At 39.7% G+C, this 18,091-nt stretch overlaps 1 protein-coding gene across 1 annotated transcript; it reads left to right on the top strand.

Moving 5' to 3' along the window:
• The first annotated feature begins 16,745 nt into the window (after window positions 1-16,745).
• On the top strand, window positions 16,746-17,870 carry LOC147640821 (uncharacterized). The gene is made up of 3 exons (XM_086809020.1): window positions 16,746-16,982; window positions 17,128-17,212; window positions 17,349-17,870. Exons 1-3 carry the CDS (start codon window positions 16,752-16,754, stop codon window positions 17,366-17,368), a joined length of 336 nt encoding a protein of 111 aa, XP_086665146.1. The 5' UTR covers window positions 16,746-16,751; the 3' UTR covers window positions 17,369-17,870.
• The last annotated feature ends 221 nt before the right edge of the window (window positions 17,871-18,091 follow it).

Here is an 18,091-nt window from a genome sequence, read left to right as displayed (position 1 = left end):
ATAGGTACGAGAAATTCTATGATGGTTTATTTGAATTGGGTGAAAACAAATTTGGAATTATAAGAGGAGACTTGCTTCCTTAAAAATTGGCTACATAAAGATCAACCTAAAAAATTGGCTACATAATGAGTAAAATAAATATGTTCTTATTGTTATCTTATTATTATTAAGTTATAAACATTAGTGTTTGATTGATGGCATATGTACGAGAAATTCTATTATGGTTTATTTGAATTGGGTGAAAACAAATGTTGAACTACAAAAGGAGACTTGCTTCCTTAAAAATTGGCTACATAATTCAAAAACAGGTGGGTGTAAAAAAAGCAATCGTTTTTTATGCTGAACAGAGGAAAGGATCAAAGGTATGGCATAATGGCATATTAAGTTGTGACCAGAGCAAGCCACCTAGTCGTGACCAGGAGGACAATGCTTGGAACCCAATCTTGGACATTCCACTATGTCAAGTGCATGTGTGCACATTACATGCAATGTAATTTTATTTGTGAGAGGAATGGTAATAATTTTGTCAAATAATTTTCTTAGTGCATATTTTTTAATAATAATATTATTTACTCTAATAAAAATTAAAAAATGTATGTGAATGGGTTTAATTTAGCACATAAAGATACCAAGCCCTATGTCTATAAAAGCTCTTTTTGGAAAATAAAAATCATGAAGAGAATGCAGCTACACCTAGAGGGCCAACTTGGTTTAAGAAGCAAGATGAAGCCCATAACTTGGTTTGAGAAAAGTTTGAATCTAGTCTAAAATTAAGTAGAGGGCCACCATCCTAATGTTTTGCGTATAGACCAAAAAGAGAGATTTAGTAGTTTCTAAAACCTGTCGTGGAAAATTCAGATGATTCATCCCATGAAAGTGCCTCAATACATTGGAAATGACCTATATAACCGTTGCAAGATTTCTATGGTGACTCTATTACATGGTAACATAATTTTGTGGAGGGATTTTTAGATTGGATAGAGGAGAGACTATGATGGTAGAGAAAGCAAAACCTAAGCCATATTCAAAACAAAATAAGGAAACTCCTATGAATAAGGAAAAGAAAAAGCTACCTAAGATCCCTGCGAACAAGTTGGAACATTACTATGAAGGTGATGAGACTAATGCAGTGCTACCTATGGTACATGAAATCACATTATCAATGCAACATTGGATGGTAGTGCTAGCATCAACATTGACACTAAGTGCTGCTAGGAAATATGGGGAAAAACACATTGTTAGTGCAATACTCGATGGTGGCACTAGTGCCAACATTATCATTATCATTAAGCATCAACATTGTCACTAAGTGCTGCTAGGAAATATGGGGAAAAACACATTGTTAGTGCAATACTCGATGGTGGCACTAGTGCCAACATTATCATTAAGCATTACTAGGGAAAACCACCCATGGAGGAGACTAATTTGGTTGATGGAATGACTCTTAAACTACTAGGACTCTTGAGAGATTTGAACGTCAAGACCTTTGGTTTGAGTTACCATCCTACATTTGTAGTGATGAATTTTGACAAGTAACCAAGATCATATGATGTGATCCTAGGGTGAACTACATATATGAGAAGATAAATTTATCTATGATTGAGACACATATCATATATACCTTAGAAAGAAGGACCAAATTACAAATCTAAACTTGGAGACTTGCAAGGTTTACCCGATGGTTGGGGGGCTCCTTGTAGAAGAGACATATACCACATTTAGGACCCGACACACCATCATACCTTAGAAGATGAGCATTATGAGATGGATTATGCACCATTACCCAAACCTGAGAATGAAAAAACCTCGATGCATGTTTTGGCTATGGTTGATTTACCTCTAAAGTCAAGAGGCACCATTTATGAGGTAGGCCCTAGATCAAAATTGACACCACTATGTATGCTAAACTCCTTGAGGAAGCAAAGACCTTGACACACATAAAGGAGTCATCATAATCACACGAAAAAAGATTATCTTTACCTAAAACTGGTAACCATACACAAAGAAAGTTGTAGCACCAAAGTGTATTTTTTAATAAGTTTGATTGATTGTGCGCTATGTTGAAGCTATTGATGCATTAAGGAAAATTTGGACTCAAAAAGGGGCCTTGTAAGAGATCCCTTGGGATGGTGATGTGGACAAAGCAAGCCAATAAACCCACATATAATATTGGAGGGTACGTGCGTCATTTTTGAGTTCTTTATTCCATTAACTGACATGTAGGGTGTTTTTTAATTCAAAACAATGCCTCTTAAGTATAGTTTTTTATTCCCACTATGGTGCCTTATTTTATTGAAAAAAGACACCACTCTCTTTCTTCATTACACTTTTGAATGTAACGAAGCCAACTTTGCTTTACCAAACTTGAACGGAACTTCGTCCCTGCAACCCATCATCTTGCATTGTCTCCCTCATTGTCTTCCCGACTCCACAACCACAACCACTCCAAATCCGAATTGTTTTGAGCGGGAGGTTTTTGATTTTCTCTTCTTCTCAAGGCGGCAAGTTTTGAAAAAGAATGGAAAAGTATTTGTTCTTCATGCGCCATACCTATTTGTGCATGAATAACAATCCCATTTCTTACCTTTTTCAAGTGAGGGTTATGCTTACAAGTACTCTGTACATTTTGGTTCATCCACCAGGATACCAACAAGTTTGTTTGATGGACAAGGAGGTATTATTTAGTGATGTTGTCTTTTGGTTTTAATGAAGCAATCTTCTTCACGGGAGATAAGTGTAATATCTTTGGTTTCTTTTGGTTAAAGTGTGAGTTCATGATGCTTTTTAGTGTTGTTAAAGCACAGAACAATGCAATGGAACCTGTAAAGCAAAAGAAGAAAAAGGTGGACATCCACTTCTAAGTAGAAGCCGATTATGCTCCCTGCTCTGTAAGAGAAATTGGTCTAGGCCAGCATGCGAAGCCCACATTACTGAGCTTCGAAATGAAGGAAAGAAAAATATGGACCTATGGTTGGATGGTAGTATTTACCCACCAGATCCAACCTCCTCTCAATCTCCATCATTCTTTAGGTTGACAAGTTTCTTCAAGATTGTGTGTGAGGGTGAAAATGGATTGCTTGGATATTGCAAAAGATTATTTGGCCAATGTCAAAGTATCTTTGAAAGACATTTGAGTGATAGAGATGCCAGAATAAAAATGCTTGAAGGTGCGAATTTTTACTTGGCATCGATCACAACAGCTTTGCAAGCTTCAAACGAGGGCAAAGCAAAAGTTTGTGCTGGGTTACAAAAAGAGTTTGATCATTTGCAGCAGACTATTCGTAAGATGCAAGACACTATTAAAGAGAAGAATGAAATTTTGGCAGTTCGAGAAATCAACAATTTCACATTGGAGAGTAAGAATGCACACCTTCGAAAACAACTTGAAAAGTTCAACAAAAAATTACAATATTTGAAAGACACGCCATTGGGTGCTCGATTACGCAAGAGACAGATCAAACCATTGGAAGAACTCAATGTTGGAGGTGGCCAATGGAAGCGTCGTGTAAAAGCTTGCATATAATTTCTTTGAGCACTCACTTTTCATTTTCATCTTTAGTTCCTTTTTTGGAGATGGGGGATTGGGTGTGGGGGTGGTATAGTTAGATGAATGATGGACTGAAATAGCTATCGTTGTTGCTTCAGGATGGTCACAGATGTTGTGGATCCAAAAGAGCAAGATTCTGATATATTTGGCAAAGTTCTGACAAAAGACATCGTGGAGTCAGCAATACAGCATCCTAAGTTTGCAAGACTTCGATCAGACATAGCAAAGCAATCCTTGCAGGAGGTGAGTGAAGCATTCACTCCTGCCGATGCACAAGGTATATGTGACATGGCTGGTATAAGCACAAAGTCTTACAGGATGTTGTTTAATAAAGTTAAAAAAGGTTTCAATTGTAAGCTTGGAAAAAAACAGTAATTCCCATTCCAAAACCATTTCATGTGAACAAAGCTCGAAATATTCTCAACTTAGGAATGGTCGAACTTGTTGGAGAGCCTTGTCACGTGTCTAGTACGTTGATAGTGACTAAAAAGAGCGAAGTAGGAGATTCAGAGTATATATTGCTGACAGACATACATGTATTTAACTTAAGGGAGGACCATTGCATAGCTTTCATAGCCCAAAATCTGGAGGTCGATGACAATTTTGTAGATGATGATGGGATAGATAAGTACTTACTAGTGGATAGCCATGTGAAAGACACCGAGTTCCTATCTGCTGTAGCAACACTAAAGATGATCTATGCTGATGCCCTTAAATGTGAAGGAAAAGATGCCACAAAGGAAGAGCTACAAGAAGCAAGGGAAAGACTGAATATTACCAACATGGGAGGGTTTAGGGATGTGCCAAGTAAGTCAGCGGAAACCGTTCCTAGTTCGAGAATTTATGGCAAGACGCCTTGCTTGAAGCAGATGAGAACCAAGAGGTTAGTTTTTTTTGTTGTGTTTTCGTACTTTTGTTGCGGATTTGGCTTTATCAACTTTGTCCTGAAATGTTTGGTGATGTTGTTTCTGGCTAATGCTCCTTTATTTTTTCAGTTGGAAATATATGAAATGTTTGGTGATGTTGTTTCTGGCTAATGCTCCTTTATTTTTTCAGTTGGAAATATATGAAGACACATTCCTCAAACGTGCTTTAGGCAAGCGTATGGCGGGATTGGGCCACGATTCGACACTAAGAACATATATACATCACCTAAAATTCCCTCAAATTGTGATATTTCACGCTAGCTTCTCCAAGGACAATGCAAGTTTTCCTCTGATGGCGATAAAGACTCTATCCAGGTAAAACAAGGCAATACTTCTGGAGCGGCAAGCAGCTTTTCGAATTTTTGGAGAGGGACCTAGAGTATATTCGTTGAGATGTAAATATTATTTAACATATGCTGCTTACGGGTTGGCATGTGGAATCACAGATCCTAATCTGTTGAGTGATTGCGGGAAGAAGCATCTTCTTAGAACAGCAAGGCCAAAGGTCCCTGTTGTGCCATTGATAGAGGATGAAGAAGATGATGCAGAAACTTCATCAAAAAAGGCTCGACTGGGGGGAAGTCTCTGCTCTAAATTAACACATTTAGATTGTTCCAGTTGCTAAGAAGTTTCTTCTTGCTTACCATTAAAAACTATGAAATGTATATATATTGAAAACATTTATATGGGACATAGATGAAAGCTCTTGTTCTTTTAAAATCTTTCACAGTTACATCATTGTTTTATAATATGTATTTTAATGATCAATTTTCTTCCACACTGTGCCCTGTCTTTGTCATTGTCTTAGCCATTCAGCATGATTTTGCTTTTCCTGTGAGGAGACATATATTGATCGTCTCCGTTTAGACTACATCTTTCTTATTGCACATGACACAGCTGATTCAGACTGTTTGATCTTCACAGGAGCCCTCACTTGAATCCGCCTATACCACCACTGACATAGTTGCTTCATGGGATTACTTTTCTTCATTCCTCCTCCATGTTGATCTTCACACGAGCCCTCACTTGAATCCGCCTATACCACCACTGACATAGTTGCTTCATGGGATTACTTTTCTTCATTCCTCCTCCATGTTGAGTGGCCCTTTGATAGGCACAACATGCTTGCCAATTAGATCTTTCCATGCCTTGGGTAGACCAAATCCCAAGGCTTCCAAACTCTTCCGCAAAAAAGGTTCCATGTGCATGCAAAATGTGCTACAAATGCTCAACAACAACAAGACATTTAGTATCGTACAATATTTTTTGAACAACAAAAAAAACTCAAAGCTGTAGGTTTTCAAGTAATAACCATGTATTGTGTCAAGTTTGCCGCACTCCATGCCTTTTCATAGCTAGTGTAGAACTCTGTCACAACTGCCTCAAATTTCTCAACATCCCCATCTTCAAACCTTGCTTTTTGCAACAAAGGTGCTAGGTGATCAAGTGCCAACCACGCTTTGGCCTTTGCCACCCTTGCTTGTCCTGAAGAGTCTCGATCAGGTACAGCTGCATGAAGCTTCCTCCACACCTCAAAATCTGTACCCAAATGACCTCTCTGGGTATGATTAGATAAGAACTTTCTGGCTTTTGCACCTCCAAAACATGGTTTGCTAGGAACATTTCCGGTCTTCCCTGATCTTCTCAAGTCCTTCTCAATCTTCACTTGACCACAATGTAAACCTACATCTGAAAGCACTTGCTCTATTTTTTTAATAGTTCTTTCACTCTCTAATGCTGGTTTCATATTCCATGAAAATTCGATGTACATGTAGACTAGTTTTTCAATTATTCTAACCAGCGCATGCAAAACACAAATATGAACTTTGATCAAAGGGATAGGAAGAATTGGATCCCAATTAGGATCCACTCCTGGAGCATCATGATTCGGGGCTTCACGCCTATTACTGATTGCATTTAGGCATTTCCATTCTCTCTCTTTTCCTCCTTTGGAGACACCTCATTCGGTCATGCAATACAGGCAAGGATACTTGGCCATTGCTCCTTGGGAAACACCAAACATGCATTTCAAGGTTTTAAGATCTGCAGCCAGGTGCCATTCAACCTCATATTCACCATATCCTTCTACATAAAGCTTTTCGCCATTCGACTGCTGCTGGATAGTGGAAGGAAGCTTAGTCTGGTTGAAGTACCACTTTAGAATTTCATGGGTCTCTGTTGGAACCTGTTAACAACAACAGTTAAATTGTCTACAACATCATAACAAGAGGATAGCAACATAATATTCTTTTTTTAAAAATGGATAGCACGTCACCTCAAATGCAGCCAGCCACCAAATCTCATTTTCGGATTGTACATTAAAGTGCTTCTCATCATCATTACTGATACTTGCATCCAAAGCTCTATTCATTAAAGTCATGCTAACCCTTTCCAGCTTCTATCCTTTGATCACCTCACTCTCATCAAGTTTTAAAACAAATTTCAGCCTTCCATTGCACTCATGTACACTGATGTCATAAAATTTCACCATAGCCATTTGTAATTTCCGAACATCCATAATGAAATTGTTGAACTCTGTAAGCTCTATGATTTTGTCTCAATCATCATTGGTTCTTCATTTGTGAGCTCATCAAACTCTTGCTTTGCCTCTTCAAAGTATCCGGGATGGCTAGAAAATGTATCCTCCAGAGAAAAATCGCAATTGAACATCAACGAAATTGCAGGGTGCAAATCATGACGTCGACATTTGTAGAGGAAGTCATACAACAGAGTTGCAGGTGTTTCTTTGATCTCTTCGTCCACATCAAACTCGACTTGAACTTGCGCCATGGCTGAATTCAAGGGTGTAGATAAGACATGGAAAATATTAGTTCAAGCAATGAATCAAGAGACAGTCGGTCTTAAACAACAAATCTCTGTGTGGTGTGAATGGATTCAACATAACGCGAGAGGAGATGCCAGAGGAATCTAGGTATTCCTCCTCGCGTTGTAGTGAATCTATTTTCCCTAACGCAAATAAAATTGCAGCTTAGTCAAGGACCTCTTCTCGCGTTATGGTGAATCGATTCACCATAATGCGAGGAGGAATATTGTGCTTCCTATGGGACCTTCACTCGCGTTATGGTGAATTGATTCACCGCAACATGATGACTTTTTCATCCTTTGGCGCCGCCTCTTACGTTATGGTGAATTACAAATAAAGATACTTCTCAAGTACCCATACTGAGAGAGGAGGTGTCAAACGAATTAAAATAGTCTTCTTTTGTTGCAGTCAATTCCCATAAGGCGAGGAGTCATAGGTTTTCAATTCACCTTAACGCGATGAAAAGACAAAGCAAGGAGTTCTGCACGAATGAAACCAAAAGAACGAAATAACAAAAGAAGAAGGAAGCACAAAAGAGATAAAAATACCAGGAAAACGAATTGTATACAAACGTCGCAGGAGATGGAGATGGAGTTTGTCGTTATCTTTGATGGAGATGAAGGAGGTTGGAGGATGATTGATGAAGGAGGTTGGAGGAGGTTGATGAAGGAGGTTGGAGGATGATTGATGAAGGAGGGTTGGAGGAGATAGTCAGTCGTTGATGGAGATGAAGGAGGTTGGAGGTTTGTCTTTGACGTTTGATACAGGAGGATGAAGGAGGATGATTGATGAAGGAGGATGATTGATGAAGGAGGGTTGGAGGAGATAGTCAGTCGTTGATGGAGATGAAGGCCGTTCGTGGGGAGATAAATGAGAATACGAACTCCAAGAGAGGCAATAAATGAGATGGGTATCCTAGAGAAGCAATTAAAAACCGTTTTTAATGCTATGCGACACGTTAGCGCCGTGTTTTCACCCGCCATTCCATGAATGCCACGTGGCAACCCGCCATGTACCTAGCACGTGTACAAGCTATAAAGTTTAATCAAAGCCCTTTTTAATGCTATGTGACACGTCAGCACAGCCTAGTCGCCCTGGCAGCCCGCCAGCACGTGTGTTCGCTCTAAAGACTAATCAAAGTCGTTAATCACGCCACCTTTTCGTCCTCTTATCGATTTTGCCTTGTCCGTCCTCCTGCTTGCCTCCAGGTGACTTCCGACTACCGCCACAGTACTGAACCAATATTCCACCTCCTGCATGACACTCTCCATCCATTCTCACGCAAGAAATGTAAGTTTTTGTATATTACTTGATTGTTTTGTAAGTTTCTTGTATATTGCTTGTTTGTTTTGTTTTTTCTTCGACTGTTTGCCCTCTGCCATAGTTTTTTCTTCGACTGTTTACCTTCTGCCATGGTGATTCGATTCACCTTAAAGCACACGACGGGCCATTAGAATCTCAATACGCTCCATGTCTTATGGTGAATCAAATCACCAAAATGCAAGATGGAATGATAAGAGATTCGCGATAATCCTCCTCCCGTTGTAGTAAATCGATTCACTATAACGCGAGGAGGATTGTTTTGCTTTGACTGGCCCTTAGTCTCGCGTTATGGTGAATCGATTCACTATAACGCAAGACCAAAGGGCAAAGGATTCACGATAATCCACCTCTTATTGTGGTGTCAATTAATTCACCTCCTACATGATAGTCTCCATCCATTCCCACTCATAGAATGTGATGGAAGTGTATTACTTGATTGTTTTGTGTTTCTTGTATATTCCTTGATTGTTTTGTTTTTCCTTGGACTGTTTGCCCTCTGCCATTGTTTTCTCTTCGACTGTTTGCCCTCTGCCATGGTGATTTGATTCACTGCTCGTAAAGCAGATGACGAGTCATTAGAATCTCAATACGGCTCTATGTGTTATGGTGAATCGAATCACCAAAATGCAAGACGGAATGGTAAGAGATTCGCAAGAATCCTCCTCCCATTGTAGTAAATCGATTCACTATAACGCGAGGAGGATTGTTTTGCTTTGACTGGCTCTTAGTCTCACGTTATGGTGAATCAAATCACTATAACGCAAGATCAAAGCTCAAAGGATGCACGATAATCCGCCTCTTATTGGTGTCAATTAATTCACCATAATGCGAGGAGGATTATTGTGTTTCAGTGGGCCTTCATCTCGCGTAATGGTGAATGGATTCACCATAACGCGAGGAAGTGCATATTGCTTTCTTGGCCACCCTCTCTCGCGTTATGGTGAATTGTTAATCGTGTACTACTGAATAGCTAAGTTTTTTGCTCTTTCTTGCGTTTTCAGATGGCTCGTGTAAGGCATACAGCTAGACCCATTGACAATGCAGCTCCCTCATCTACTAAGAAAAAGATGGGCACTCTGAAAGCCTCAAGATCGAGGAAATCAAGCAGTCCTTCCCTGATTATCCAAAACGCACCCTAGACTAAGGCGTTTCGCAGAGCATTCGTCAGCTCTGCGAGAAATCACAAAGTTTATGAAGCACCCGACAACTGCTATTCCAAGATTGCCTTTCCAGAGGCTTGCCAGGAGAATTTGTGAGCGAAATGGAATTTTGTTTAGGTGGAAGGCATCGGCCCTGTTTTGCTTGCAGGAGGCCACAGAAGATTGGATGATCGAATTTTTTTTGGATAGTTACGTTCTTGCTGCCCATGCACACAGGGTGACAGTGATGAACAAAGATTTTTCAGCCTAGTAGCCCTTCGTTTCAGATACGATAAGTTACTTAGACCAGTTACGTTTTTACTGATGAACGAATGTTACAAATTTTGGATGTCCGTCTTGTACAAAAAGTGAGAATTGAAGAGGTGACCGAGGGAGGTCCAGATCATGAACATCAGACTCGGGCAAATTTAATGACAAGCGCTCAAAGGAAACATCAAGATGCAATGCTTGCATTGCAAACAAAAAGGGAAAATGTTCGCGCACTCCACGCTATGAATCGGGAGGCGCTGCAATTTTTGTTGTCGGAGTTCTATATACCCTTTAATATTAGAGGACACAGATGTTATTTCCCGATTCATGCTGAGGAAATAAACATTTTGTTTGATCCTAAAACTGAAGTCAATAACAAAGTGCTCAGATGTGTTTTAAGGTATACTCTTTTCTCTGTCCTCCCACAATTTTTCATTCTTGGCTCTTAAAGTTTATACCTCACTCTTGATATGTTTCCTTGTGAAGTTTTGTTATTTCGCAATTGCCCGAGGATGTACAGCAACAACGAGTGTTCCAGATTGATTCACTGGTCTCAACACTGTTGCTAGTAGAGTCAGTTCCGTACCTCGATGTGCTGAACTGGTTTCGGGAGGTCCAGCTGGACGATGCTCGAGTATTTTTTTTGGCATATCATGAAAAGTGAGTTTGTCTCTCTATCTCTCTTGCATGATGTTTATACGAATCACCATACACGAGTTATATAGTGCTTCCTTTGGATTGAAACTAATAGAAATCTATTTGGATGTGATGCAGTTCCCATTGGAGTCTTGTACTAGTCGATGTGCAAGACAATGTCATTTACCTTGCAAATTCGACATCTGGTGTCCATGGCAATGTTTTGCTGTAAGTAAAAATCATTAAGATACATATTATTGTTTGAGTTAGAAGTCCGGATTGATCAGGATAATGATTGGTCTTTGTTTACAGTGGTGTCAGGAAACTAATGGCAGCTTACGAGAGCTAATGGCAGCTTACGAGAGCTTGAGCATGGACATCGACACCCTGGATCGATCGACCATCCGAAGGGTTAGTGTCCCCAAACAAGAAGATGGTTACAGCTATGGGTGGAGGGTTGCACTTAATGCAATGTTGCTGCTCTACGGAGCATTTTTCAGCTCCCTTCAAAGGATGTAAGCATTTTTCAGCTCCCATACGCATGCGTACTCTTGTTTATCTTCTTGTATATTGTCATGTTGATCTTATTTATGTCTTGATGAATTGTGATGGCAACTTCCATCAATGTCTCGCTACGTGAACCTAGACGTCCAAACGTTTAGGGAGGAAACGATTGCGAAATTGATCGAGGTCGCTGAAGTTATGCCTCCAGACGACCCAGTGGACTTCATCTCGCCCAATCCACGAGGGGGGATAGGCCCCCCTGAGCCTCTTACATGGGCTCCGTACTTGGGAGAAGAGCCATGGCTCCATCCTAAAGCCGATACCTATGGGTTCCTGTAATAAATAGTTTTTTCCTTCTTCCAACAAATGTACGTTTATAAATATGCAGCTATACATGTACATTTATATTTTTTTGCACATATTTAGTGTTATTGGAGAGAGAACATCAATTGTAAATGCACTTTTAATTTGAAAATCAGAGGATCAAATTTGCTACTGTGTTCCTTCACTGCTTGTTTTCTTACTTTAAGCCTTTTTTGTGTACATAAAAATTCAATTGGGGAATTTTTGCCTTCATTACATTGTTTTAAACAATAAAGCATTACAACAGCAATGTTCTGAATAGATAAGTTTATTGCATATGGAAAATACATTGTCACCGTATACATGGTCACATCATATATCTTCTAGTGCCTCCAATTCATGTGGGGCTGCAACATCTTTACAAATGATCTGATGCTCTCTTCTTTTACTTAGCTTCCGACCATCGAGCTTGAAGCAAAATTGATCTGGAGGATTCTGAATAGCTACTTCTAATTCCTTCCTAACATATTCGAGAGTCCAATTCTCTTCCACTTCCAATGTCAAAGATGGGTGACCATGTCGAATCATAACTATATCTATCAAGCAAGAGTGGCTGCCATCTCTTGTATCTTGGTCCATGCTTTCCCAGTTGTTGTTGATCCATCGCCACCTTCTATAAGTAAATGACATGCACAGATGTTGCCTGGCAATATAGTATCTGATTCCAAAATATCATTAGGATAATTTTTTGAGTATAATCAAATAAGCGTTGTAACTGTTTCACAAAAATACATTTGAATGTAATAACACTCACCGAAATGCAATGTCGGAGGTGTTCAATCGACATTCGATCAAATCATCTCCCTTTGATGATTTCACTCTCCAACCTTTGTCAAACAAATGATCAAGCCAGGCTTCATCTATATCTTTGCACACAAAAGTTGTTCTAGTTTTTCTCAATTATTTATAATCAGAAAATAAATGAACAAAGCATGCAATTGGAACAAACAAACTTAAGTGGACATTTCTTGCACCAATGCTAGGCTTCATAGCACGTTTAATATCATTAAACATTTTGGTCCTGTATGACTCTATCACTTCTGTGTCAAGCAATGGCCACTCAGGACTATCAAGTGCGGGCAACGGAATACGTTCCAACTTTCCATGTCGACTCGATTGAGTGGGCAAGGTATAAAATGAGTCATAGAAATATGTTCTACTTCTTGCGAGATCACTTGGTGCACGACCTTCATATTGAAGTTCCCCCATCTCACCATGTACGACATTCAAGAATCCCGTCAAGCATTGTGCAGGCTCCCACTCCTGAAGATTGGATGGGTACAAATCTGTGCAAGGCAGAAAAATGTATATCAATCACCTTATTTGTAACATTGAAATACAAAACACAAGCACTTACAATGTGGTCTGTGTCTTGGAAGTCCTTCCAATGGTCCCACGTTGATCTCTTTTTGCATGAATACATGCTGGATCAACACTTCTTTGACAGTTTTCCCTCCTAGTGCCATCTTAAAGTCAAGGATCCTTCCTTTCCAATGTTTGGCCAAGTCTTCAGATGCCTTTCCCTTCACTCGGTAGTGGCCTCGTTTTTCTGGCTGCATAGTGACCCAAGAGTACTTCCTATATACTTGGGGAATCCATTCTTCGTTCTCGTCTTTTATGTTATACAACACAACAGATGAGATACTACTCCTTGCTCGTTTCACTCCACTTTCGGGTGCCATGATAGATTAACAAACGTATGAGAAAGAAGAAGTAGCAGAAAGTGGATGACTGAGCTAACCGCTTTTGTGGATCAAGGAGGGAAGAAGAAATGAGGGACGGTGTGTTCTTTTGGGCGCCAAAGATGTTTCGAGATTCAAAAGTGGAACCAAGTTGAGGGAATAACCACGAGAATGTGTATCTATCTATTCCAAGCATTCAAGCTTCATTAGTTCTAGGGGTGGTGGAAAGAATTTTTTAGTGCTCCACGTCTAACACAGGAATGTGGAAAACATTCTTTTATTGTGTTAGGTGCTGACAAAAAAACGGTTTTAAATATTTTAAGACAAGGTGATGGTTTTTTTTAATATTTCATGAAGATAAAAGTTTCGCCACGTTTTGGGTGGGTTTGTACAGAGGTCCCACCAACGGTAAATATCGTTCGTAGATTACATGTCACTCAATCTATGTGTCTATTATTATATTATTGTTGAAACAGCCCTCTTTTGAGTCCAGAATTTTCCTAATGCTACACACGAACATTACAGCTTCCGACACAAGACATAGTTTGGAGATGCCTCCATCCCTACTACTACAAGAACAAGGAAATGAGACAAGAGCACCTAAGAAACTATTTTAAATTGTTGTAATGACATAGACACGATAAGGAGAGATCCCAAGCAGAGCGTGAGGATAAAACCAAGGAAGAACAATTCTCAAGAGAAGAGTAGATGCCATAGTGGTTCAAGACATATATTGTTGATGTTTCCTTTGAGATGGTCTAGTGGAAGTTTTGGCACTTGTATAGGGAAATGAAGATTTCCTCTTTTATTTGGCTTTCTCTACATGGTGGACTTGCCACCAACCAATGGAGATCGGTCTATCACATTGGCGCTAGCCTAGCTTTGTCCAAGATGTGCAGGAGCTTTAGAGTTAGTTTACCATTGCTTATGGGAGTGCAAGGAGGCACAAGTATCTGAACTCCAATAGCACACCTTTTTGCAGGAAGAAGAGAGATGCCTATATTTGTTTTGGTGCCATTTTTTGGTTGACAACATTGGACTTGCAAATTAGGTTTGAAGGGAACGACAAAGATATGATCATGCAGGTTACCTAGGGAGTGGGTCAGTGCCATCTTTCGGACATGCCAGAATCAAGCTCCAGCACAGAGGTTGGACACTCCATGGGAGATCATTGCTAGCATCACGAGTTACCTAGGGAGTGGGTCAGTGGCATCTTCAGTTAATGCCAGAATCAAGCTATGTACCTCTAGCATAGAGGTTGGACACTCCATGGGAGATCATTGCTAGCATTACAGTCTAACACATCTAGAAGGCTAGATGCACTAAGTCCATGGAGCTTATGATACCAAATGCATTTGCAAGATCTGGTGTGATATTATCCACATGCTCATGGCCACTTGGGCCATGATTCAAGGATCTTTGAGGGGGCCACAAAGAGAAAATGTGTCTAATTTATGAGAGAATGGGATCATGGCATTTTTTTCACTCTCTCATATGGGGCCTTGCTCTGCTGCTGGGAGCACAAGGTACCCAATTGGTTGAGATTTCCCCCTTGCTTGGTCTAAAATCTCCCCGTTTGTAATTTTTTTCATACTTAATAAAAGTCTCTTTTAAGGGGGAAAAAAAGTGAAGGAAGTCAATCTAGTAGGATCTAAAGAAGAACTTGAGGTAGGTGCTAGAGTGGTTCAAGACATACACATAATTGATGGCATACATGTCTTCCTTGATAAAGCTCAAAGAGAAGCGATAAAGGGGAGCTTGATGTTTCCTATGATGCTCTAGTGGAAGTGAAGGAAGTCAATCTAGTAGGTTTTGGAGAAGAACTAAAACAAGTGTACATTGCAAAGGATTTGAAACCAAAAGAAGGGAAGGAATTCTTAGGTCTATGGGAATTCCAAGATTGTTTTGCATGAAAGTATACTAACATAAAGGGGATTCCACTAGAAGAGTACTGAAGCCTATAATCCCTATTATGGAAGGTGCATGAAAGTATACTAACATAAAGGGGATTCCACTAAAAGAGTACTAAAGCCTATTATGGAAGGTGCATGAAAGTATACTAACATAAAGGGGATTCCACTAGAAGAGTACTAAATCCTATAATCCCTATTATGAAAGGTGCACAACATGTGAGAGACAACATCCTTACTCTCTATGAATTGGAAATACCCACAGTTGGTTAAGGAAATCAATAAGTTTGTTGAAACAGGATTTATTTATGAGATGAGCACAATACACTAAATGGGTATTACCCATAGTAATTGTTCCTTTAAAAAATAGAAAACTTTGGGTGTGTATACTTAAAAAAGGTCAATTGAAGGACCATAAGAGATCATTACCCCTTGCCATACATAGAGCATGTACTTCAGAGATTCTGTCTACATTGATAACATCAACTACAATCAAAAGTGGCTCTTATTAAAGTATAAAAGAGCATATATTCTGTAGCCTTACTTGGTAGGAGTTGACTTGTGCATTTTATACCCCTTTGGTCTTTATTATTATGAGTAACCTCACTCGTTTTTGCTGGGTAAGAGCCTACTCCTCCTTGAACCTCGTCCTCGGCAAATTGCATCTCGAACCTCCAAATTTTTACCACGTAGTAGCCTCCAAATTTTTACCACGTAGTAGCCTCGTAAAACTCTTCCTTTATAGAAATTATGTAATCAAAAGGAAGATAATAAGGGCCCCCAATGTTTTTTTAAATTGATTAATTAGTATTGGTTTGTGAACATAGGAGAAAAGCTTTTTTGAAGGTATATGTGGCAGCATAATTTGAAAGATTGGATATTGTTTTGAAGGTTATTTACCCAAAAATTAATCAAGCACGTTCTAGAGCATAATGTATAGTGATTATGGGGCCTTATATTATCCAAGGAGGGTGAGAGGATTAAGCAAGCACGTCCTAAGCATAATTAGGCCGGGACTTATATTAGAGCTGGGAGAGAGAGCGAGAGAGAGAGTTTTTCGATTGGCTGCGCCCTTGGCATCATCCACAGAGTTCAAACACAGGTTTGATGTTTTTTTTTAAAAAAAGCTGTTTATATTACTGAATTGCAATGTTCTTGATGCCGAGAAAAGTTCGACTACATTAAGAAATTTGCCATATGATAATGACTACATTAAGCAGGTTGCATTTGTGTTAATCATGGTGGTAATGGGGCAACAATCACATGTGTGGCAGGAGGAGCTTCTACTAATCATGATGGGCATCAAGTACTGAGGCAGCCTGTTTTGGAGTGTCCAGAAAGAGGGGGTGGGATATTAAATCATTGGAAGATGGGCCAAAAAAGCACAAGATTGAGCTTTCTAATTATGCATCAAGGGGGCCAAAAAACATCATATTCAATGGGTTCAGATCAATGCAGTACTAGATCATTGCAGGAAGGGCCAGGAACCTTTGATGTGAATTATCATTGCAGCAGCTCTAGTATTGATCATAGATTGGGGCTCAAGAGCAGAGTGCTGCCTTTGATGATGCAAGATGACATGGATGGCTCGCCGATGATGATGAGCATTGCCGCTGCGTCGACGACAATGGCCCGGCCGCGGCGGTTGCCCACGACATCGGCCGCGTTGATGCTGCCGACGACGCCGCCCTCAACAACAATGCAGGCTCTGTGTGGCAGTTATGATGGCACATGCATTGTAGAAGACCCTAAAGCTCTCAAAAGATCAGGCTTTCTATCCATCAAGAATTTTATCTGTGCTAAAAGCCCATCTGCTGCAAAGCCACCCAAATCCCTTAGACAAATCAAATGGGGAAAGGTAAATCAGCAGGCTACCTTTATAATGCCCTCTAGGTAATCAAATTCTCTCTACTTCTGCTTTTTTTTTTTTGACACTTTTTGCCTTTGCTTTTTTGGTGTGCCCTGGCCTCCTTTTGCTTTTGCTTTTTTGCTTTTCTGTGCAGCTGATTTTTCACTCCAAAGATAGATTACAAGGTGGTAGGAGACCCTCATGCAATCAGGGTCGATGGATCACAAGTGATTCTGAATGTAAGGAAGGCACTCTTCATACGCTTTTTATCAAATTGCAGGCTTTGCATTTTTATTAAATCAATTTTTGGCTTTTGCTTCATTACCCCAGTTTTAATTGTGGCTAATTTTCACCCTTTTTTAAATTTTTTGGCAGACGTGGTGTTGGAGCTTTGACTTGTGGCGGAAAGGAGGAATTTCCATCAAGTTTTTGAAGAGCATGAGAAATAGCTGCACTAATTTATTTTTTTTTTGATGGGTTAAACCATTTTTTTATTTTATTTTTTGAGAGGAGTAAATCACACACACTTTCTTTTCACACCTTTGTGGAGTGAGGGGGAGGAATGGCCCAAAATAGAACCTCCATCCTCGAGGAGGAAAGGTGCCTCTCCGGAATGAAAGGTGTCGCTTTATCCACCCGGCTATTGTTCCCACCCCGGGTTTAAACCATTTTGCAGTGGTGAAAAGGCACTAAATCCTTTTCACCACTCCATAAAAGGAAATTACCGTTTTTCAAAAGATATTTTCTATATATATGTTTAAAAACAGTAAAATTGTGAAATTTGAAAGGGTGTTTTTTTCCTTCTCACAAAAATTTGAGAAGGCTTTTCCCCAAGTTGAACAAGTTCTAGGCCAAAGCGAACCTCTCTCTTCCCGAACCCTTCCATTTTGTGTAAGAAGTGGAGTAATCGTAGGATTGTATTTGTTCTCTCATAAATGCACCATTGTTATGAGAGTTTGCTTTTTAACAAATGCCCTTTTCATCTCGTACATTTTAAAATCATAGTTAGATACCTACCATATGATGATGATTTTTTTTTACCCAAAGGATATTACTCACACTCGAGTGGATCTTGCCCCCGCTCCCTTGTTATAGCATTGCTATGTGATCAAGCATCA

The sequence above is a fragment of the Cibotium barometz genome, chromosome 2, assembly GCF_041138505.1.
Source record: "Cibotium barometz isolate CiBa-2024 chromosome 2, ASM4113850v1, whole genome shotgun sequence".
Lineage (NCBI taxonomy): Eukaryota > Viridiplantae > Streptophyta > Polypodiopsida > Cyatheales > Cibotiaceae > Cibotium > Cibotium barometz.
The sequence above is the reverse complement of the archived record's forward strand: the minus strand, read 5'-3'. Positions and strand labels throughout refer to the sequence as shown.

Bases quoted from the DNA above. Each gene is read 5' to 3' on its own strand.
- LOC147640821 (XM_086809020.1), top strand. From the start codon at position 16,752: ATGGCCCGGCCGCGGCGGTTGCCCACGACATCGGCCGCGTTGATGCTG. The intron at 16,983-17,127 runs GTAAATCAGCAG...TTTTCTGTGCAG, and splicing joins GACAAATCAAATGGGGAAAG to CTGATTTTTCACTCCAAAGA. The intron at 17,213-17,348 runs GTAAGGAAGGCA...ATTTTTTGGCAG, and splicing joins GATCACAAGTGATTCTGAAT to ACGTGGTGTTGGAGCTTTGA.